At 46.5% G+C, this 23,202-nt stretch overlaps 1 protein-coding gene across 4 annotated transcripts in view; it reads right to left on the reverse strand.

The window, feature by feature from the left end:
• LOC111140902 (pikachurin) overlaps positions 1–23,202 on the reverse strand; it is a 180,841-nt gene that overhangs the window by 25,315 nt on the left and 132,324 nt on the right. For all 4 annotated transcript variants that reach the window (XM_022493151.1, XM_022493152.1, XM_022493153.1 and 1 more), the window contains 7 exons: positions 22,466–22,566; positions 21,236–21,336; positions 19,157–19,301; positions 15,465–15,654; positions 6,930–7,055; positions 5,341–5,584; positions 2,224–2,335 (listed from right to left, as the gene is read on the reverse strand). In XM_022493151.1, coding sequence (XP_022348859.1) covers positions 2,224–2,335; positions 5,341–5,584; positions 6,930–7,055; positions 15,465–15,654; positions 19,157–19,301; positions 21,236–21,336; positions 22,466–22,566 — 1,019 coding nt within the window. The remainder of the gene's footprint in view (positions 1–2,223; positions 2,336–5,340; positions 5,585–6,929; positions 7,056–15,464; positions 15,655–19,156; positions 19,302–21,235; positions 21,337–22,465; positions 22,567–23,202) is intronic.

Consider the following 23,202-nt stretch of genomic DNA (forward strand, 5'->3'; position numbering starts at 1 on the left):
CCCACCCCCAAGCCATCGACAAGAGGCTGGGCTGCAGCTGCCCCACCCACGGGAAACCGCAAGAGAAAAGCAAATAGACCCCACCAAAATGAGGCTTTGTGTCTAGATCTGCCACTTCTGGTTAGCTGGAGGTGGATGGGAAACCTGAGTGAAGCCACTGGTTGGGGTTTCTAGAGCCCTTAAGTCGGGCATGGACTCAACCCTGGATGGCTGGTATTTCTCAGCTGAGCGACCCAGGACTCAGTTTGGCTTTAGTGTGGACACTTAGGGGCTGACATCCTGGGTTGACCCCCAGCAGTGTTCTCTAATCCCAGCTATCTCTAAGCTCTAGGACCACTATTCCTAATAGCACTGCTCTATCACCAAAAGGGTCAGCAATGCCTTTGGACGTGGTATGGGCAGCTGGGGAACAGAAAGCCCTGGGGGGAAGATGTGATTAAGGCTCAGCTCATTGAGATCAAGCATGGGGACTTCCACACCTGCTTCAGAGCTGCCTCAAAAAAAAAAAAAAAAGATAAAACCACCGCACATGCACCCAGAATAGCTACACTTTACCCTCATGTTTACATCGCTTTCCAGGTGGGAGCTGTGCTCCAGGCCTGTCTGGTTCAAAAGCCAACAGGGAGGCACAGGTTCCACCATATTGGTTTAATTCTCACTCTTTGATATGGTAGCAACAGAAACTGTGAGGTATGGTTTCTACCTTTGTGTTGTCTCTTCGCTGTAGAATACCAATGGTAAAATACCATGTCCTGAAGAGCTCTTTATTTGTAACCAAAGGCCTTGACCCTACTATCTACAAATATACCCATACTGAACTTTTGTTCCTGTTGTACAAATATTTGTGACTAAGGCCTACAGAGATACGGTGCTTTTTTGAATTTATATTAAGTCAACATACAGTCAAGTCTACAGCTGTGAATTTCTACTTCTATCTTGGACTAAATTCAGCTGTTAGAATTTTCTGGGTCATATCAGAAGTGATTCCTGTTCTCCCTTTACAATCCATCTCCCTCCTTCCCTCCATCCATCCCTCCCTCCCCTCCAACCTGTTTTCCTTCCTTCCCTTTCTCTTTCTTTCCTTCCTTCCAAAATACATATAGAACATTTTGTGGGTCTGAAGGGTCCTCACCTCTTAAAGCAGAACTCAGTTTGGGATTCTTCTAATCATGAGGAGGTCCTTGGTTTGGACAGGACCTCTCACCACTGCCACCCCTAATGCTGGCCTCTGGACATATATGTGTCCTTCCTTTTTTTTTCTTCTTCAACCCAGTACCTCTTTCCTCACCAAAAGTCTCTTTTCCTTCCTTTTCTTTTTCTACCAATCCATTTTCTTATCAGAATACCCACATTCATTAATAGCTTCTTTAAATCTGGTGATGTTCAAATAAATAAATAAATAAATAAATCTGGTGATGTTCAGAACAACAATGTTGGGAATTAAAATAGTAGAAAATCCAAAGTCCCCATTGTTTTGGGGGGACTAAATGTTTCGTGTGTAAAGAATCCTGGTAGGTTATACTTTAAAATAAACCTCTCTTATCTCTTCTTAAAAATGTTATTTTCTTTGGACATGGCCTTGGGAATAAAATCATGGATGAAGGTTATAAACAAGTAGAAATTCTAGTTCTTGAGGTCACGAGAGCACTCTATTAACAAGTCAAGCTGCATAGTGTTGACCGTGCGTTAGTAACACTATGTTTTACATGTATAGTTATTCTCATTTGCACAACTCTGTGAACTAGGCCCTATTATCATCACCATTATCCCCATTTTATAGATGAGAAAACACAAACTTGGAGGTCAAATGACCCATGTGAGTTGACGGAATGGAACTAGATCTGGAACCCAGGAGCCTAGGGTCAGGTGTATGACTCGCACCCCGCAAGCCTGCCCTCCAAGTCCGTGTCCTGACTATCAGACACTGACTCGAACAACGGCAGGGATCAGCGGTAGGGGTGGAGGTGGCAAGCAATTTTATAAATGCCATACTTGTAGTTGCTCACTCAATCCTTGCAACAACTATAAGAGACCTCCCATATCATTCCCCCATTCACAGCCGAGGAATAGAAAAGTGAAGAAACCTGCCCAGTGGGGAGCTTGGGTGTTAAGCAAGGCAGCCTGGCACTGGGGTCCGTGTACTTACCCACTACGCTGCTGCTCTTCTCACCAGGAGAGGAAGAAAACACTACCCCAGTTTCCACTAAAGCATATCCTTCTTACCTCTGCCATCGCTTCCACCACCTTCTGCTTATCCACTTGTAAGATCCCATTTTTTGCTGTGCGAGACACGTGCAGCTCATGCCAGTGGCCCAGGGTGAGGGGGTCTTCACTCCTGTTGAAGGAAGGAAACTTGAGCGTGGGTTAGCATCCTTGGTGTTACAGATCCCGCTCATGAATCCTCCAGAATGCAACTGAGGCCAACCTCAGATGCCTCATTTCATTCAGTCCAAAGAAAATCATTCCTGTTTAGTAAGCACAGCAGGCGAGCTCCATCTATCAGAGCTCAGACCCCTTTACGGTAGGAACATTGCAATTATTATTTTATTTATTCGTTACAACAAGCCTGAAATGTGGGTCAGCTGAGCCTGGTTTTCTAAATGAGAGGTGACAAGGGGGTGAGATGTGATCACAGTTGCACATAAGCTTTGAAAACGGAGAAGTTACCTGGGCTCTGGTGTAAAACACAGATTCTCTGCTGTACTGATGTTTGCAGCATCCTTTGAAATGCATAAAAAATAGGATGGATGGATGGATGATTGGACAGATAGATGGATATAAGGATAGCTAGGCATGTGACAAAGCAAAGATAGCAAAATATTAATTATAGATGGCAAATGAGAGGTACAAAGACATTTACTATATAATTCTTCTTTAATATATGTTTAAAATTTCTCATAAAAATGTTGGGGGGATTCCATATTATCTGATATTGTGAAAAGGATTAAAGGCACTTTAAAAATTCAATTACTAATTCAAGGTAGAAGTGCTTGAAGTTTAAATGTTACTGACAGGAGTTTTACACATTACTTTGGATAGTGAGGTATGCAAGAAGAGTATAATTATTGCATTTGTATTTCTAATGGTGTCTAGTTCCTAGCCTTCACTGAACCTCCCAATTATTTTTTGATCCTGGATCATCTTTAGAAAACTGTCAGGAATACCAATGGGTACAATTATCGAAAGGTCTCCACCCCCTCACTTGATTTCTTTTTGCTCTGGCAAATGCTTTTGTGATTTGTCCTTAGCAATTAGAATTTAATCACCTTGGCTAAATCGATATGCAATAAAGAAACCAGAGGCACTCTTACAGCAGCCCCATCTCCGTGATAAGTCACAGCGCCTTGGTGGCGTTCTCGTCCTGCGGAGGTCACTCCCTGTCAATACCTGTCTTCCTCAGCATGCTGGTATCGATCCCAGCCATCACAAACTCGTTGCAATTGCCTTGATTTTTGAATCAAGTTCATAATGAACTTTACTACCTTCTCTTTTTCCTAAAGTTAAAATGATTTGGCCAGTTCCACAACTTCCTGTGGTTAGGGGCTTTCAGCGAATGTTACTAATCAAGCAGGAAGTCTTTGAAATGGTTTTCAAAATAAATATCTTGCAAAGGAGCGCCTGAAAAACCATAGTAATCACTGCTGTCAGGTTACACTGGAGAGGGGATGGGACAGAGGGTGCTCTGCCCCTTGAACACTCTGAGCACTTGCTTCCTTTTGTCAAAACCAATATGCAGAATCCTTTTTCCGGGTGCTTTCCTGCCAAGCAAGAAGACAATAACTCACAGTAACAAAACAAAACAAAACAAAAAACTAAAACCTCCTCTTGTCTCAAAGAGGCACAGAATTATGAAAGAGAGAGATGCTGGATACTCAGGTCCTATGAGTCTGTGACCTCACAGCTGGAGCGGTCACTGCAGAGGTGTGGGGTGGGGGGGGCCCTCCGTCCAGGAGGAGGGCTGATGAACACGACCCTCTACTCATACTTTCGGTCACTCCATTTCCAGGAAGAAGCCATGTGAAAACACAAGGTGATATTCAAGGTGTCTTCCCCTCTCAACTTGACAAACAGTTCTACTGGAATTGCTTAGACTGTTTTGCATAATCATATGTACACTGAATCAATTAAATACCTACCAAAGTTGTCTTGAGACCTAGGACATTTTTGCATAACCAGACGTACAAAAAGGTAGTCCTTTTTAAGAATTGTTGGAACCTAATGCCGTAAGCATTTCTCATCAGCCATGAAAAATGGCCAGCAGTTAAGGGCGATGTAAGGTTGTAACATCTCTCCTGCACGCTCTTCCTAAAAATGATAGTCTAGCAGTAGGAATTACGATGGAACGCAGCCCGCAATTTCTTTTAAAACCACCACCACTGACTGGTTTCCTGCTGCAGGGCGTCATTGAACAAAACACGGTAGTGAGTTTCAAAAGACAATTCGCCAAACATAGGAACAAGTACCATGTCTGCCTTTGATGAGCAGGCTTCTGGCTTGAAGGTAAAAACTACCGTGGGAGCAAGATGGTAAAAAGGGGGAGACACAAACAAATAAGAAGAACATGGGCCCTTACCATCCACAGGCTAGGGGAGTCATCAAAATAGCGACACACTGGATGGGAACAATCGATCTGCTAATAAATTAATAGTACGAGCGGGATACCTGGAGGACAGGTTTGACGACTCGGAGCCAATTCTGCCACTGCCAGCAAGTATTTAAGAAGCAACTAGTCACCACCACGCTATCAAAACCACCCATCACACAGCCTTCCAGAGCATCGTGCTCAGGGACGGGGCTCTGTGACAGCTGACTCCGCGCCCGGCTCTACGTGGAGAGCGGTAAGAGACTCACTAGTAGCTGGTACAATCGGAAGACACAGTGTAAGAGGACAGTAAGCATGGAAAGCGAGGTCACCAAGGACATTTCTGCTCCATGTCCATTGACACCTCTTTGCTGGTTGTCATCTATTTGCTGAGCGCCCACCCAGGGATGTTCCGAGCACGTGCCGATGAAATACACTTCCTCCCATTTCTCCTGATGGCACCATTTCGTAGGAAAGGAAGGCAGAGGACCCTGGCCGAAGCCAGCCTGCCTGCCACAGACGGACACACAGAGTCGCTCCCTGCTGGGGAGTTACTGGAGAAAAGGAAGTCCTGTCAGGAGGAAAGCCTGAGCCACAAGGAAGCATGTTATCTGTAAACACCAGGACAAATTTCAGAAAAGATAACTGTGGAGGGAAGACAGGAAGAGTGCCAGCTATCAGGACAAAGTCATCTTTTCCCAAAGTGACTGCTGTGTAGCGTTTGGGTGGTGGGGGGGTGTGAAGGTTGCAGCCCTTACCTGAGAACACCGGTCCCAGAGCCACAGTCGAAGCGGAACTCCACGTGGCCCCCTGCCATGTTGATAGACAGGAAGTCCTTGCTGGCTGTGTCGTAGCTGTACAGCAGGACGCCGTCCCCCGAGTCCGGCCGAAACGTGATCTCAAACTCCGTGAAGGAGAGGTAATGCTGGGGCTCCAGGGGCCAGGGGGTTGCAGCATAGGACCTCAGCGACTCTCTGAATTGCGGAATGATCAGGCTGAAAGCTGAGGAAAGGAGCGTATCATTAGAAATCCCTCTGGTGCAGGACTAGCCACGTTCTTGTCTTCCTGCGTAGAGAGCAAAGCTGCATTTCCCGGTGACCCTGAGTTAGCTGGCCAGCGTAACCGAATTCCGGTCAGTAGAATGTGGGTGGGAGTACCACACAGCACCCCAGGTCCGGCCCTAAAACTTCGCTCCATCTTCCACGTACCCTCTTCCCTCATCTGCTGGCTGAATGCAGGAAGGGGAGGTGGCAGGAGGTGGATTCTAAGGCCCCCGGCAGAACCACTGGAAGGCAGGAGCCTACATCCCTGAAGGACTGCATGGAGCAGAGAGTGCGACCCTCCCACCTCCCCCTCACCGACCTGCAGCCATGTGTGATGTGAGCAAGGATCAACCTTTATTATGTTACGCTACAAAGTATGAGATGATATGTAACAGCTCTGGTTTACTGGAAACCATAGGCCCTCTTCTAGGTGAAATGAGATTTGAGATTATACTGTGTTCAGAAGATTTTCTCCCAGGATGGTGTCTTAGGTCCAAATTTAAACCACTGGTAAAAAATTGAAACATGTTCAACTCTGCATGGTGCTCTAAAATCTTTTAAAAATCTTTAAAATTTTCCATTATTATATGTGTGTTTGTGTACGTGCGTGTGTTTACATGTATATACACACATGTTGGCATCTACATGTACCGGGACCTAGGCAGACGGTATTGAGGGGTGGAATAATTCACTAGAACAGTACAGAGAATCAAGATGACTTTTGTCCTATCCGTTGTTAATGATTCTGCATCTCACTTCCCAACCTTTTCTCTGAAACTGTCAGCCATTCTAATGAGCACGAGCTGCAAATGGTCTGATATAGACCATATGCACAGAGGTTTTTCTAAGTTTTTGGGGGGGCCAAAAGGAGCTCACCAAAGCCTGGCCCAAGAGTATCTTCAAATGAATATATCCTTGGCTGGTGTGACCCATTAACACTCAAAGACACACCAACCTTATAAAAAGGGGCGGGGGGACACCTGGGTAGCTCAGTTGGTTAAGCATCTGACTCGAGCCCAGGTCATGATCCCAGGGTCCTGAGATCGAGTCCCGTGTAGGGCTCCCTGCTCAGTGGGGAGTCTGCTTGTGCCCCTCTGCCTCTCCCCCCACCCCACCTCGTGCACGTACTCTCTCTTAAATAAATAAATAAAATTGTTAAAACAAGATTCTCCTGTGTCTCCCAACACTGCATAAATTTTAATTCCATAAAAATGTATGGGACCTTGCTGAAAGCACACTGATGAAAAATTATATCAACATGAATTAGCCGTGCGGAGATCTCAGTCAACTTGCTTCTTTCTCACCCGCTTCACAGTGTCGCCCTTTAAATCCAAGGGGACAGAGGCAAATGTAGGAGTCGGCTTTGACGGCCGTGCAGGTGCCACCGTTGATACACGAAGCCTCATCACAGAGTCCGCTGCTGCATTCCCCTAAACACAGAAGAGGAATTACCAAACAGGTCCATCATGGGAGCCAGGCCAAGATGATGGCACTGAGCACGCCAACAGCTCAGGGCTCCGGATAAATGCAGTTCCCTTCCACTCCTGTTCCCTGGTATTGCTGCACAAGTTCAGGGTTTGTTTTAATTTGATTTTGGCTTGTTCTTTATGAAGAGTCACCGAATCTTCAAAACACGGTGGACACAGTTAATCAATAGTCAATTGTTGGACAAGTTTATGACCACTGACGAGGATGAATGAGCTGTCTCTGCTTTAATTCATCTCTCTTATTCCCACAAGAGTGTGTTTCAATCTCGCCACGTCAACAAGGCATTTCCGTTAAAAGTGTTCTTGTTGGGGCACCTGAGTGGCTCAGTTGGTTAAGTGACTGCCTTCGGCTCAGGTCATGATCCCGGCGTCATGGGATCAAGTCCCGCATCGGGCTCCCTGCTCAGTGGGGAGCCTGCTTCTCCCTCTCTCTTTGCTGCTCCTCCCCCTGCTTGTGCTCTCCCTCTTGCTCTCTGTCAAATAAATAAATAAAATCTTTAAAAAAAAAAAAAGTGTTCTTGTTGGTGTGGCCGCAGTTACCTGAAGTGCTACCACCCTGGGGGTTCAAAGTGGAGGCAATGAGGTAGGGACTGAAGCCATGTCTAATGTATGACCTGGCCTGAACCATCCACTCCTTTGTCTAGGGCAGGGAGGCGTGAGGGGTGAGGGGGCTCCCTAATACCTCAGCACGTGCCTTCCAGAATCCCTGTTACGATCACATGGGAGACAGGAAGGTGGCCTGGAGTAAAAAGTGGTGAGACACTCCACGCCAGATGGGTCCATTCTCTTTACCGAACACAGAGAGGCCCATGCAGGGCACACTTTGTCATTGTCAAGATCATCGGAGGAAGGGGGAACAAATGGGCTTCCCCTGCACTGCTTGTCTTCTGCTTCTGCGGTCTTCCTTCTTGTATATACGAAATAAATTAGACAGAAGGGCCAGTATTTGGTCCAGAACGACATAGGTGAGTACAAAACACTTCTTTCCCGGATGGGGGCAAAGGGGCACATCTCTGATTGAGGGGTCCAGCCCTGTGCCCTGCAGGTGGTGACTCTGGGCCTGCCTGAGCTGAAAGCATCCCCCCCAACGTTGGCCTGGTTGTGTCATCTCTGCAAGCCTCACATCCTTTCATCCTCAGCCCTCTGTGTTCATGGAGCTGATCCAGTCCCTGGTTCCGTGCTCAGCCTCCCTGGGAGGAGGAACTGGGCTGGGTAGAGTGTGCACCCCTCGAGGAGGCCAACCGCAGAGGCCCGTGACAGAGGTGAATTCAAGCCCCTGCAGATGGCTCGGTGCTCCAGCCAGGGTGGGCTGGCTTTGGCAAATCCCGGTTGGGGCCCCTGGAAGTTCAGGCCAAAGTGACGGGTGGTCTGCAGTCACAGTCCGAGCACACGGCCAGCATCCTGGCTCCACAGGGAGGGTGAGGAGCATCCCCGAGAGCCAAACTCGCAGGGCCCGCGCCCCCACTGGTCTTGGTAGGCTACAGCTCTTTCTCAGAGAAGGACTGCTCCCACAGGGAAGACATGAACTTCTCGGGTTATTTTAGATGCATGCAGGAAAATATCACTTTATATATTTGCGTTGTGACTATATTTTAAGAGGTGGGAGTGGGATGGGGCATTTCCTTGATGAAAGCGTGTTTCGGCTTGAATCTGCTGGCCATGGTATGCAAGCCAGACGGGGAGCGCTGGCGTGGGAAACAGGAAAGAAATCTTATGGGGACGGAACCTGGAGCTGGACGGGGTGGTGGCAGGGGACATGGAGAGAAAGTGAGACACAGAAAAGGAAGAAACAGCCAGCTCCTTCTAGAGGCTGAAGGTGGAGGCAGACTCTAGCATAACGTCCAGGGGGTCCCCGCCGGGCCGTCTGCATAGAGTGGCAGGAGCAGAGCCATGAGCAAGGCTGGGAGCGGGAACAGGTTGCTCTGGGCAGAGAAGCTGGCCTCTCTCAGCTGAAGCCTGTGGTCCCTGTGCCAGCATCCCCTGCTCAGCCCCGTGGACACAGCCCTACACATGAGAGGCACCCTGGAGGGCGGCAGTGATGTGGGGGTGACCTGGACACCAGGAGTGGAGGGGCTTCCTAGAGAGGATGGGGAAAGGGCCCTGTGGGACTCCCAGGAACCAGAGAAGGGTGAGGAGCTGGCAGAGAAGACAACAGGAGAACAGGCCAGCGAGCTGGGAGGACTCAGGGCAGGTTTGGGGAAGCTCCGGGTGGAGCCGGAGCACAGAGAGCAGGCGGAGTTAATACTGCTAGAAAGTCCCGGAAGAAGGGTTTTGGGTTTGTAAAGGGGTGACCATACCCAGTTTTAGGAGAGGGATTTTGCTGTGCCATGGAAGGCAGAAGCCCAATTGCAGGGGGTTCACGTAGGGGACTGGAAAGATTGGGAGCGTCGGGTCTAGAAAGAGAGGAGCGAGGTGCCCGGGGTTCCCAAGTGCGGAAGGTAGCAGGGCTGTGTGAGGCATGGTGCTGGGTTTCGGCATGGGGACCTGAGCAAGTGAGAATAAGACCGGGCTGGGGGGGGGGCGTCCGTGAACTGATAAAACACATTAATCTTTATTTTCCCTCACTTCCAACTGAACGGGAGTGTTCCCTTCAGTTACTAACATAGGCAACAAACCTCTAAGAATGGGCAGTGCTCGTGGCCTGTGGCCAACAGTCCCGAGTTACTGTTATATCACATTCCACTCGTTGCAGATATCGCAAAATATCATTTATGCTAATTACTACTTTGAAATCATGGTAGCTCTTCCACCCCCGTTAAATAATCTTATTCTCTAATGCTTTATAAAGAAGCACAGATACTACTACAATAACAAAACTTAAAAAAAAATTGTGTGGCTTTATTTCAATGTAAGTGTTTCCTATCAGGGATATTTTTCTCTGCATTTATTTTTATTTATTTATTTATTTATTTGAGAGAGAGAGAGCAAGCATGAGTTGGGGGGAGGGGCAGAAGGAGAAGCAGACTCCCTGCTGAACAGAGAACCCCACGTGGGGTTCAATCCCTGAGATTATGACCTGAGTTGAAGGCAAAGGCTCAACCGAGCCACCCAGGTGCCCCTATTCTCTGCATTTAAAAACGTCATTTCGAGGGGTGCCTGGCTGGCTCAGTCAGTGAGCGTGTGACTCTTGATCTCAGGGTTGTAAATCTGAGCCCCACATTGGGTGGTAGGATTACTTAAAAATAAAATCTTGGGATACCTGGGTGGCTCAGTTAGTTAAGTGTCTGATTCTTGATTTTGGCTTAAGTCATGATCTCAGGTCATGAGATCGAGCCCTGTGTCAACCACTGCGCTGGGGCATGGAGCCTGCTTAGGATTCTCTCTCTCTCTGCCCCCTCCACCCCCTGCTCTCTCTCTCTCTCTCAAAAAAAAAAAAAAAATCCTAAAGAAAATAATAAAAACATTTGAGAAGAGTCCATTGGCTTCACCAGACCGTTAGAGAAGTTCATGGCTCACGAAAGGTTAAGAACCCTTGGGTTACTGAAATGATGATCCTGGTAGCAAGGTCCAGGGATGTAGGGAAGGACAGAGGCAAAGTGGAGATAAACAGGTCAGTTTTAGAAATGAGGAAATCTTCCCAATCTTAGAGCGGGAGGAAGAAAGCTGGTGGCCAGGTCACGGGCCTAGAGTGCTGGGGGTACCTCAGCCCCACTAAATGAAATCACTTTTGTTGACACTGAACCTACTAGATGCCAGCTTGTGTTTACGCAAGACAATGAAGTGAGGGCCAGAGAGAAATGAGGCCGCTGAGGAGAAAAGCGAAGGTGGAACATCACAGGTAGAAGACTTTAAGGACACACGGGCAGGGAACAACCTCCTCCCCTCGTCCCCCAGTCCAGAACTGAGGCCTGTCTGTCTCCCCTACTGAAGACCTGTCAACTTAGTCTACACCTCTGCCACCACCCCGGCCTGGAGCAAATCGCCATTATCTCTGATCTGGACCGCCGCCATCGCCTTCCTGCCAGTTTAATGTGCGTCCTGAATACTGCTTCCAATAAGCTGTCCACGGCCAGAGCGATCTTTTCAAAACACAGACTACATCCCGGTACCCACCTCCCCCTTGTACTCCCACTGGGACAAGTCATTTCCTCTGCCCGGAATGTTCTTCCCTCTCTTATCTGCTTTAAAAGAAAAATGCTTCAGATAGCAACTTTGCATTATATCCTCAGAAAGCTTTCCTGGACCTCCTGCTCGTACAATTCCCTTATTACACACTATTAAGTGTGTTATCACTCCTCCTTTGTAACACTTACAGCCAAACGTCATTTTACATTTACTCGTGCAGTTGTTTGATCAATCTGGTCTCTCCCTGTGGCAGCTACGTGAGGGCTGAGCTCAGATCCTATGGTTCTTGTTCATTACTTTGTCCACAGCACACAGAGTCATGGCTGACATTAAACAAGTATCTTAAGGGAAAGAATGACTAAAAGACTGGCAAGCCCATGGGGAGACCCATGGACACCTTGGACCTCTGGAGTCTCAAATAACTTGGGAAGCTGACTTTGTCACACTGACCCAGTGGGGTGTGAAGATCCACAACAGGATTGAGAAAAACGAGTGCTGCCGGTTTAGGTTGGAGAAGTTGGGTAGAAATACTAAAAGAAAAGTCTAGGCCAGAGAATGCAAAATTTGCTGAGATTGCAGACTAGTCTAGAACATGAGTTTAAAGAGTTCAGTCACTGGGGATAATCTAATGAAGGAGATGAGGTGGGAGGGCTTGGGGAATGAAAGGTCCCTCTGAGGCGCGGAGGCAGGCTGAGGTGATGGGGGAGGGGAACAGAGAAAAAGCAGGGGTTGCAGATAGCAGTGCCAACTTAGAGGTACCAGACAGAGGAAGCATGGGTCTGCTACTATCATTACTTTCTTCGAGAAGCCTGTATCCCCACCAGAAATTCACTGCTGTTGGTATGAGCCTAGCCTTCCCCATGGTGGCACTGCATTTCACTTAAAAGAACTTGAATTTCTGAAGGACAAACTCCGACTAAAGCAAGTATGGAGTATGAGGAAGCAGCCCTTTTCCAGCACGCCAGGGTGAAAGATGGGAAGAAAATGAAAAAAGGCAATGTGACTGATGTCTGCCATTAAGGTTCATCATAAGGCTCACAGTCATCAAAGAATCCAATAGTAGCTCCCAGGGAGCCCAGAGCCAGCAAGGTGGGCCCGCCTGGTGCCATCGGCTCAATGGAGAGGTTGGTTTCACACTGTGTGAGAATTTAAAGCACTGCCAGAAATTGGTCCTTGCTCAACTTCACAATGTCATAACTACCCATCAGTTGACCACGTGGCCTGGAGGCTACAGATCTGTCTTTCAGGGCTGTTTCCCTGTTAGTTCAATGAAGAGAGAAAAAACAACTTATAGCCTGCTTATTGGGTGGAGTCAGGATATTAATAATAATATTAATAGCAAGAAATATTTACAACATGTTTGCTATGTGCAAGGCTTTGTTCTTAGTACTTATATGCACTACAACTCATCTGGACAAAGTAATCTTATGAGGAAGTTACAAAAAAAATTCATAGGTTGAAGCCCTAATTCTCAGTGTGACTGTATTTGGACACAGGGCCTTTGAGAAGGTAATTAAGGTGATTTGAAGTCTTAGTGATCCAATCTGAGCAGTGTCCTATAAGAAGAGGGAGAGACACCAGGGATATAGGCACTGACCAAGGCCACAGGAGGACACGGTGAAGGAAGGATTGCCAAATGCAAACCGAGGAGGGAGGCCTCGGGAGAAACCAAACCTGCCAGTGCCTTCATCATGAGGTTCCAGCTTCCAGAACTGTGAGAAAACAATGTTATTAAAGCTACCTGGTCTGTGGTATTTTGTTACAGCAGGCCTAGCAGACTAAAACAGTCACTAAGTTAACCAAATTTAGAATTACCTATCTGCTCTCAGCAGCAATGAAATAAACATCCTTATCCCTTTAAAAACAATCCTAGTCTTTTCAAAAAATCATGCTGAAACAATTGGACATCTGCATGCAAAAAAAAAAAAAAAGGTAATAATCTAGACAGAGACCTTACACCCTTCACAAAAATTAACTCAAAGAGATCACAGACCTAAGTGTAAAGCACAAGACTGTGAAACTTCTAGAAAGTAGTGTTGACAAAACCTAGATGACCTTGGGTAAGGCAATGACTTTTTAGAGACAACACCAAAGTTATAACCCTTGAAAGAAGTAACCAATAAGCTCAATTTCACTGAAATTAAATATTTCTAATCCACGAAAGGCAGTGACAAGAGAATGAGAGGATAAGCCACAGACTGGGAGAAAATATTTGCAAAAGACATATCTGAAAAAGGACTGTAGTCCAAAATTCATTTTAAAAAAAGTCTTAAAGTTCAACCATTAAAAAAAAATCTGATTTTTAAAAAAATGGGCTAAAGACCTTAACAGACACCTCACCAAAGAAGATATACAGGTGATAAATAAACATATGAAAAGATACCCCACGTGATAGGTCATCAAGGAAATGCAAATCACAACAAGATACCACTACACATCAGTTATAATCTGGAACTCTGACAACACCAAACGCTAACAAAACTGTGGAGCCACAGGAACTCTTAAACATTCCAGGTGGGAATGCAAAATGGGACAGCTACTCTGGAAGACAGTCTGGCAGCTTCTCACAAAACTAAACATATTCTTAGTACGTGACCCAACAATCACACTCCTTATTGGTATTTACCTCAAAAAGTTGAAAGTTTATGTCCACCCAAGAAACCTTCACACTGATGTTTAGAGCAGTTTTATTCATAATTGCCAAAACACAGAGGCAACCGAGATGCCCTTCAGTGAGCAGGACAGACATGCCCGTAGTACATATAGACAATGAAATATCACCCAGCACCAAAAAGAAATGAGCCATCAAGCCAGGAAAAGGCATGAATGATGGGTGCCTGGGTGGCTCAGTGGGTTAAAGCCTCTGCCTTCAGCTCAGGTCATGATCCCAGGGTCCTGGGATAGAGCCCCACATTGGGCTCTCTGCTCAGCGGGGAGCCTGCTCCCCCTCCACCACCTCTGCCTGCCTCTCTGCCTGCTTGTGATCTCTGTCTGTCAAATAAATAAATAAAATCTTAAAAAAAAAAAAAAGAAAAGGCATGAATGAAACTTGGATGTGTATCACTAACCAAAAGACGCCAATCTGAGAAAGCTAGTTACAATATGACTCCAACTACGTGACATTCTGGAAAAGGCAAAATCATAGAGAATGTAAAAAAAAAAAATCAGTGGTTGCCAGAGGTTGGGGATGAGAGGAGAGAGATAAATGAGCAGAGCACAGAGGGCTTTTAGAACAGCAAAAATGCTCTGTATGGCACCAGAATGGTGGTATTACGTTATACATTTGTCCAAACCCGCAGAACACACAATGCCACAAGTGAACCACAACATGAACTACAGACTTTGGGTGATACTGATGTGTCAGTGTGTGCTCACCACGTGTAACCAGGGGCATGGTGGTCATGGGGGAGGCCATGCAGGTGGGGGTGGGTGGTATAAGGGAAATCTCTGTACCCGCCCCTCACTTTTTTGTGTGAACCTTAAACTGCTGTAAAAATAGTCTTAATAAAAAAAAGAAAATAGAAAAAAAAAAAGTCAGTCCCTACCTCTGCCTGCTCTTTTGGATAAGTTTTATTTGACTTTCAGCCCCAGTTTCCTCATGTATAAAATAGGCACAACAGGGGTGCCTGGGTGGCTCATTGGTTGAGCATCTGCCTTCGGCTTAGGTCATGATCCCAGGGTCATGGGATGGAGTCCCACATCAGGCGCCCTGCTCAGTAGGGAGCCTGCTTCTCCCTCTCTTCCCTGCTTGTGCTCTCTGTCACTATCTCTGTCTCTCTTTTTTTCAAATAAATAAATAAAATCTTTAAAAGTAAAGTAAAAATATAAATCATAAAATAGGCATAATAGTAACAATGGCTACCTCGTAGAGCTAGTGTGAGGAGTTAAGGTAGATAAGAAAGTGCTGGACACAGTGGTCAAGAATTAGAATTTCGTCATTTCTCTGGAAGCAGAGGGCTTATGAAAGTTCTTCTTGCATTATTGTGTTGGCTTTTCCACTGGACTGAGGAGGAAGGGGGAAAGGGATAAATTGCTTGATGCCAGGCTTCATGGAGAAGGCCAAGGGCAGCAGGACACAGCCAAGGGTTGGGTGTGCCATATTGTTTACCACGTCTTGCTGGTCAGGCTCAGGTCATCATGTCTGCAAAGCACCAACCTCACCCCTTGGGCCCACCTCTGGGCTAACCAGGTGCCTACGGTTGCAGTCCATGAAACTGCTCACCTCCCTGGCCCACACCAGAAGGGCAATCCCAAAAGAGCACCCAGGCCCACTGGGCAACCACTTACCCACGTCAGCTCCACTGAGTGCCTTCCCTAGGGGCCAGGGCCTCATGTCGATTCTCCTCCCATTAACAGTGAGCGATTGTACACAGCCTTGAAAGCCTCTGTTTGTTCCTGTTGCTCTGACCAACCAGTATGCGCTGGGAGCCCCACCAAGATAGAGGGGTGTCCGGAAGGTAATTTTACTGTACTGGCCCTTTAAGAAAGATGAACACTGTAACTCACTGACCAAAATCGAAAGCCAAAACACAACAGATTTTAATGAGGGGCATGGTTAAGAGGTAGTTTACAGCCCCACTGCTTTCTTCCATCTGTGTTTATGTTTACAAAATTGCCTGGAAAATTAAACCCATGGTTACTATAGGAAACCTAGTGAGCTCCTCCGAGGGCTGTGTTTTGAGAAGGGGTTTTGGAATGCCTGGAAGGGAAGGGAAGGGAAGGGAAGGGAAGGAAAGGGAAAGGAAGGGAAGGGAAGGTGGGTCAGAGCCAAGAGCAACCCAACAGGCAGGGCACCATGCTGGACATCCAAAAAAAACTTTCTCTTTCCAGTCCTGACACCAACTTACTGTGTACCTTAGATGAATCATAGGGTTCTTGCGTGTCTCAAAAGGTGATAATGCTAATTTTGCGTATATGTGGGCTAACACTTACCTTTTACTCTCCTAGTCTCCCATATACTATGTCCTGCAAGAAAAGTTGTGTGTGGCGGGGAAGAGGGCAGGATTGCCACACAGATTGTGTTGCAAAATATTTTGAAATTTGCTCACGGATACAACTTTTGTGTATGTGTATATCTATAGTTAGGTGGGGACATTTCTAATCTTAGAGAAAACCACAATCTGGATTGTAGACTTTGAGGTTATAAAATACTGACCTGAACATTAGGTAGGACAAAATTAAGGTACCCTTTGTCATTTGTTTTTGTTGTTGTTGTTGTTGTTGTTTTTATATATTAAAGAAATATCTTATTCATTTGGATTAAAGGGGGCTGGGAAAATCATGTTGCCAGAATTTATAAAAAGCCCAGAATATAAGCCACTGAAATAAAGAAAATCTTTATCTTTTTAGACTTTTGTTGCCAACAAATAGAACATTTAAATCATTACTTTATCTTTTCTAATGAATAGATAAGAATGATTTATAACTAGTGTACTGAATATGAGCTAGGCCACTTTAAAGTACTTACAGAGAATTTTAAGGATTGTTTGCCTGCCACTGGGCACATTGCTTTTGTTAGATGAATTGAGTGCCCTGTGGGCTTATTTCATTAAGATCCTCAGAATTCACTCTGGATCCCATTTTCACTCTGTTCCTTGCTCCAGGATCACAGCAGGGGCCTGACAACTCAATCTTTTTCTTTTTCCTTTTCTGGAACATTCCATGCATTGTAGGGTGAGTGGTTCCTCTGAGCCTCCCTCACAACATCCTAGACAATAGTCTGATAAAAGTTGGCCTTTACCTTCCTCTGATGAGGGTTGCTTTGGGTTCTGGAGCCTGCTTTGCCTGCTATCAGAGAATTGGAAGTGCCCTGGAGTTAGCCTATACCCAGCACAGCACTTAACAGTTTTTGATGGGTGCCAAAGTGTGAAAGTCCAATTCCCTTGCTTTGGGTTGGGATCACTCTGAGGTGTAACTTATACTACAGAGCTCCCCTACGGAATCAGGCTGAAGCCAGACCCTGAAGAAGAACTTTGTAAACCTTGATTTAAGACAGAGTCACGGGGCATCTGGGTGGCTCAGTGAGTTAAGCAGCGGCCTTCAGTTCAGGTCATGATCCCAGGGTTCTGGGATCAAGGCATGCATCAGGCTCCTTGCTACGTGCAGAATCTGCTTCTCCCTCTGCCTGCAGCTCCCCCTGCTTGTGCGTGTTCTCTGTCTCCCTCTCCCTTTCACTCTGACAAATAAGTAATTAAAAAAAAAAAAAAGAGTCACTATCTCCCAAGACAGTTTACCAAACATTCCACAATTGTCCTGCTTATTCAACTTGCTAGCAAATCCTGGTAGTAGAGGCAAACATGGCCCTGAGTAGCCATAAAATTAAATGCTTCTTGCAATTAATTCTTATATTCATTACAATTATAGATCCAAGTATTAGAAAAGATATGGAAACTCATACAGTCCAATCTCCCATTAACTCCTGGAGCCCTTGTGTGTCCCTACCAAAAGGTTTTGGTAGCGTATTTTCTGCACACCCCCAAGGACAGGGAACAGTCTCTGAGATCATCTGTTGCACTTCTATATATCTTTGTATGATTAATTGGAGTTAAAATCACTTCCTTAGGATCTCCCCATCCCACTTCACCTTGGGGGTCCACAGAGTAAGTCCTTCTTCCCCCAAACTCTCCCTCTATGATGAAAAGGCACCATCCACACCTTCATCTTCTTCTCTCCAAAGTAAACAATGCTCCTTCCCTTGATCATTCTAAGGATTTTAGGTCAGTTTCCTGTTTCAATGACTTGTTTAAACAAGCTCCAATTCGACTGTGGTCCTCCTAGAGTGCAATCACAGATCTGAATGCAAGCCTCTTAGAGGATCTGAGTTACCACTAGAGCACTGGAGGCTATATACATAGCTCCTAGAATATAAAAGGACTATCACCTCCATTTTTCTGGATGCTATATCTCTATTAATGTGACTTATCATTTCTTGAGCTTGTTGTTACTACATGGTTCTGTTTATTAACCTTTATTGAATTTCCTTGCTTTAAACTGTAAGACATTTTCACATGTATTGCTTCTATTACAGCTTCTCCATCCTATTTTCACAGTTAGTATTTGGGATCCAAGTTCAAAGCTTCTTTATTCCTATCAGACTTAATTGTAATCATATTAGGGCTGTTGTCCTGGCATGTATATGATTCTGTAGTTCATTTATCTTGTCTTTTTTCCCTTAGAAATAACATGTGTATATGCCTAAGTGACCTTACTGGATTCATAGTCACTCAATTGGATTCTTGTTCCTTTGGAACCACGGGGGTCCAAATTAATGGGAATCAGCAAGGCATGGCCCTTTATATAACATGTCTTGCCAGTAAAAAATAGGGAAAAGTCCAGGCAGGGAGGAAACCACACACATATACACAAAGGCTTTCTTGCTACATTTTTCCTCAGAGAATACAGACACCTGCCTAATTATAATTACAGCCTTGGTTCCTTGGCCGCTTGCTAATCCAAACCGTTTATTCTAAACAGGGCTCTAAAATTGCCCAGAGCATGACCAACATGTGAATACCTAGGTGATTTACAGCATAGCCCAACAGTTAAATTGTTTGACCACTTCCTGTAATCATTCCCCCGCCCCCACATGGTAGATGAAAGGATCATTCCTGCAGATTCAACCAAGGGAACTTTTCAGGACTGTTTTCTAAAGCCACATGGCAACACCCTTGCCTTAAAAGCAAGCTTTGTGTTTGGCACTAATAATGGCTTCTATTCTTCTGATATGGGCCTTCTTCTCCCCTTGCTTTGATGTCCTTGTGGAAAGAGGACACGGCCCTGAGCACAAGGCCAACTGTGTGTTCCTGCACCCCCACAGTGATGATGCTTGCAAATTCAACTCTTCTCCTCAATAGATGTGGGATGGATGAGTGCCCTGAGGCTGCGTCCTGCCATGTCTGCCTCAGCTCTCAGCAGGGAGGGGGGTGGAAGGTGTGGGGGGGGGGGAGGCAGGGATGCTCATGGAGGGCGCTCACACTCACCTGGGACTGGCCTGACACCGGGGTGCCGTTGTTCACCTGCAGTAGCCCTTTCAGCCCATCTCTGTAGAGCGTGACTGTGTGCCAGGCCCCTAGTTTGATTTTGCTTTCACTTATAATGACGGCAACCCCGGTTCCACAGTTAAACCTGTAGGAAGGAAAAGGAGGAAAAGGCCCTCTGCTCAACAAGCTCATTAGGTGTTCTGACCACCCCCCCACCCAACAGCATTTGCAGGGTGATGGCTTCTTTGAGAGTCAACCTGTTCGGATAGGTTTATGAGTATCAAGAACTGCTTCAATCTCCACATGGAAGAGCTACACTTTGCCTGCTCTCTGGGCCAGTCTCAGTCCAGCCATCTTTAATCTGTCCACAGACCCTTCAAATGTGGGGCCTTCTCCAGCCTGATTTTCTCTGCAGCTTCGAAAAGGATGGGCAACTAAGACCTCCCTCCTGCCTCCAATGACTGCCAGATGCTTCAAGTGGATCCAAGGTACGGCAAACTAGAATTTGAGTCATTCTGCTTCCAGGTATTTCTCTGGGGACTTTCCCCAACTCCCAGATGATGGGCTCGGTGATATTAATAAAATGTAAAAAACACAAGTCTTCACACTCATCTTGGCAAGCCGGCCAGCGCTGCCATCTGTGTTCAGCTGTGCCCAAAGGCAGCGCCGTTTCCATAGGAGGCCCCAGCTTTGCTGGGAGGGTGTGGGCGGAGGGGGAACATTCTCAGATGATTGCTTTATTCTTGTTTTTGTTTTCTTTCTCCAACTTCCCTATGGCGCAGGGCACCCGCTAGTCACTGTGCCTGACGTCTAGAATTCTGACCCTTTCCCGTCAATTTCCAGACGGCCGCCATGCCGCTTCCCTGTGGGTCCCGAGATGGTCAGTGGGGAAGGACACGTGACCAGCATCGTCCTTCTCAGGACCTGCACTAACTGCAGCTACTTCTTATGGATTCCCTGCGTCTCCTTGATGATCCTCGGTGCAGAGGAATGGGGTGGAGACTCATGGCCAAGTAGGCTTATCTAGAGGGGGCAGCGGAATCAGGAGACGCAGAGTTGGAGGGCGGCTGCCATAAACTCCTGCCAGGGCTACACATCCTCTGAGCATTAGTGTGTGTGTGAGTGTGAGAACTGCTGTCTGGACCCTGGCCCAGCCTCGGACCCCCACGAGTCAAAGCAATGGCGGACTGCTGTCTTCCCCAAGTGGGATGTTCCACCGTCTTCTCCAGCTTAACCTAAAGTAATTTGGGGCTGAAATAATCGAAAGACAATAACGGCAGATGCTTCTGGAGTGCTTGCTATGAGCCAGGCACTGCTCTGAGCACTTTTGTGTATTCATTCATTTCGTCCTCACAGGAGTCCTGGGAGGAAATGCGGGCTCAGAGAGGTTAAGTCATTTGCTGAAGGTCAGGCAGCAGAGGAATGGTGCCATCAGGACCTTAACCAGTGCACTAGGGACAAGGACAAGGCTGATCCTCCTTGGTCATTCTCAGATAGCTGCTGTGTACACCCCCATGAGGGTGGTTCAAACCCTCACACCTCCACAAAACTTGGCCCCAGAAAACCCCTCACCCTGAAATGACCAGGGCTGAGGAGGAGTGCCAGTCTGCAGCCCCGGGGCGGGGGCTGGGGGGATGTTGAGCCAAGGATGGGCTTTGAGCCTCTGGGAACCCTCAGGAGGCTGTAGGCTCCTGTCTGCTCTCTGTGGCCCTCAGTCCCATTTGCCACAGGAGACGAGAAGATCCCAGCCTCCTTTCCGTCACATCTACTTGAGCTCGGGGAGCGAAGGGACTGGATTGCTTGGGCTCACTGTTGCAGTCACCAGACCTACAACCGTGCCTGGTATACTGCAGGGGCTCCAGAAGAATTTCCTGTTGAATGAACGGACCGAACTCAAGCTTCGAGGCGGACCTGTGTTCCTGCTATGTCACTATTGAGTAAATTTCTCCAGGCTCGCCTTATATACATTGTTCCTTTATCCGCAGGGACCCATCCCATTTATATTTTACTCACACTATAAAAATGTAAACATAATGTAGGATGGTATTAACAAATGCGGGGGGTTTTGGTGGGAGTTACCTGAATTGGAGTGAGCGTCGGATGATGGCCAGAGACATGAAATCGCCTCTCCCGTGTTCATTCTCCCCACAGTAGAGCAGTAAGCCATCCTCCGCCTCTGCCTAGTGTACAAACAAAAGCCACACGAACAATGAGCACCACCTGGAAACACTCATGACTGTGGAACCTGAGTGTTCTCTCTGTGGCCCTATTTACAAAGGGGCGAGCACACGGACTCCAGTGAACTCCCAGGTCCCAAGTCTCTGCTCCTTTCCAGTGAACAAACGGCAGCGATATAAACAGGGTGTGAGGAATGGCAGCGAGTTTGGGGAAAGCTGGCTCGGCCCTCCTCTCCCCTTGCTTGGTGGGTCGGTCCCCCAGCAGAGCCTCAGGAAAACCATGTGCACAGAGACATGGGCAGAGAGGCTGTTTGTATGTCCATCAAATTCTATTTCCACCAAAGAACATTCTTTTTTTTTTTTTTTTTTTTTTTTTAAAGAACTCCTTTTTACTTCCCTCCCTCTGGAGAAGGGTGCGCATTTGTTTCTTTCCTTCTGTTAGGGGAACAGGCTGATAAAATCTGCCCTGCTGCTAGACTAGGTTGTCTTTACCCTTGTTGGCTGCCCTAGACCAGGACAGATCATCTTTTGGACACTCAACACTGTGACTGTGACCTCAAAGGGGACTTGTTTCCAGATCACCAACCCTTGCTGTGCTGTCTGAGATGCCCAAAAGAGTAACTCTAAGCTGAAGTCCTGCACTGAGATCTGATTTGTTGTTGATTCAGGTCAGAGAGCATCCTCTGGGCTCTCACTACGTGCAAGGACTGTGTATAGAGCAGTTTTTCTATGCATTCGATTACAGTCATAGCAAGGATGGCAGACATGTGAGCTCCCTTTACAAGGGATTTTGGAATGGGGAATTCGTTATGCCTCTGAGATCCCAGTCTGTGAAGAGTCACCATGATGAGCCACAGGGCTGGGATCTACACGCTCTCACTGGCCAGCCAGCCACTTCCGTAGTTCAGTAACACACAGAACCCACCCTCCGCTCACTGCACCCTTGAACGTACGAATGTGCCCATCGTTCTTGCTACCCTGTGAATGTGTTTAAGGACAGACTGTGTCGTATTTACTTTTGCTATATACCTCCACACTTCTTGCACTCCCAGCCCACCCCACTTGATAGGGCCCAGTGCCCAGCTAAGATGTCCATCCAATAGGCATTCATCAAACAACTAATCCTTCTTACCCTAAATTCAAGAGTAATTTGAAACGCCTGATAGGAGTTCTTCAGAGGCTCAAAAGTTACATAGGAGTGGCCAAAGAACTGAGGATACTGTATAACAATATCTAAAAAGAGAAAAAGACAACATAAAAGCATACTATACGATTTCCTTATTTGTTCAAGGGCAAAAATCAATATAAGCCATTGCCTAGAGGTCATTAAGTGAAAACCCCCCAAATCTGTTACACCTAGCTTATTATCTTCTCTACTTTTGACACCTATGATTCTGATTCTTGGGAACTTTGAGCTTCTGAAATTCTTAGGGAGAAACTAGAGATTATTAACTTGCTACCCTAAAAAGGAAATCAATAATTTCAAGACCACTGACACCTGCCTTCTAGCTGGATATTTGTGTGATATAAGTTGGCTCAATTATCATCTTCTTAACTTCATGCCCATGTTTCAGCAGCACTTTTTCAGTAGAGATGTGATCCAAGTAAAGTCTGCCTCCCCAAGGTGTCGTTAGGATTATTTATTAATTGCTCCAAAAATACTACATGTACGGCACACATAGAAACAGGGCGCTTTTCAACTAGAAGCAATGGAAGTGGCCTTACGTTTTTCCTGGACAGCTAACTTAATTATGAATACATGGACAAGGTGCTTATCTCAGGGAAAAAAAGGGCTAGAAGGAACCATGTGTGGCACACAAAACTGCCCTCTGGGTCCCACTGGAGCCGATCTCCCCACCACATTCTTCT

This window comes from Enhydra lutris, unplaced genomic scaffold (assembly GCF_002288905.1).
Source record: "Enhydra lutris kenyoni isolate GAN:26980312 unplaced genomic scaffold, ASM228890v2 scaffoldscaffold5, whole genome shotgun sequence".
Lineage (NCBI taxonomy): Eukaryota > Metazoa > Chordata > Mammalia > Carnivora > Mustelidae > Enhydra > Enhydra lutris.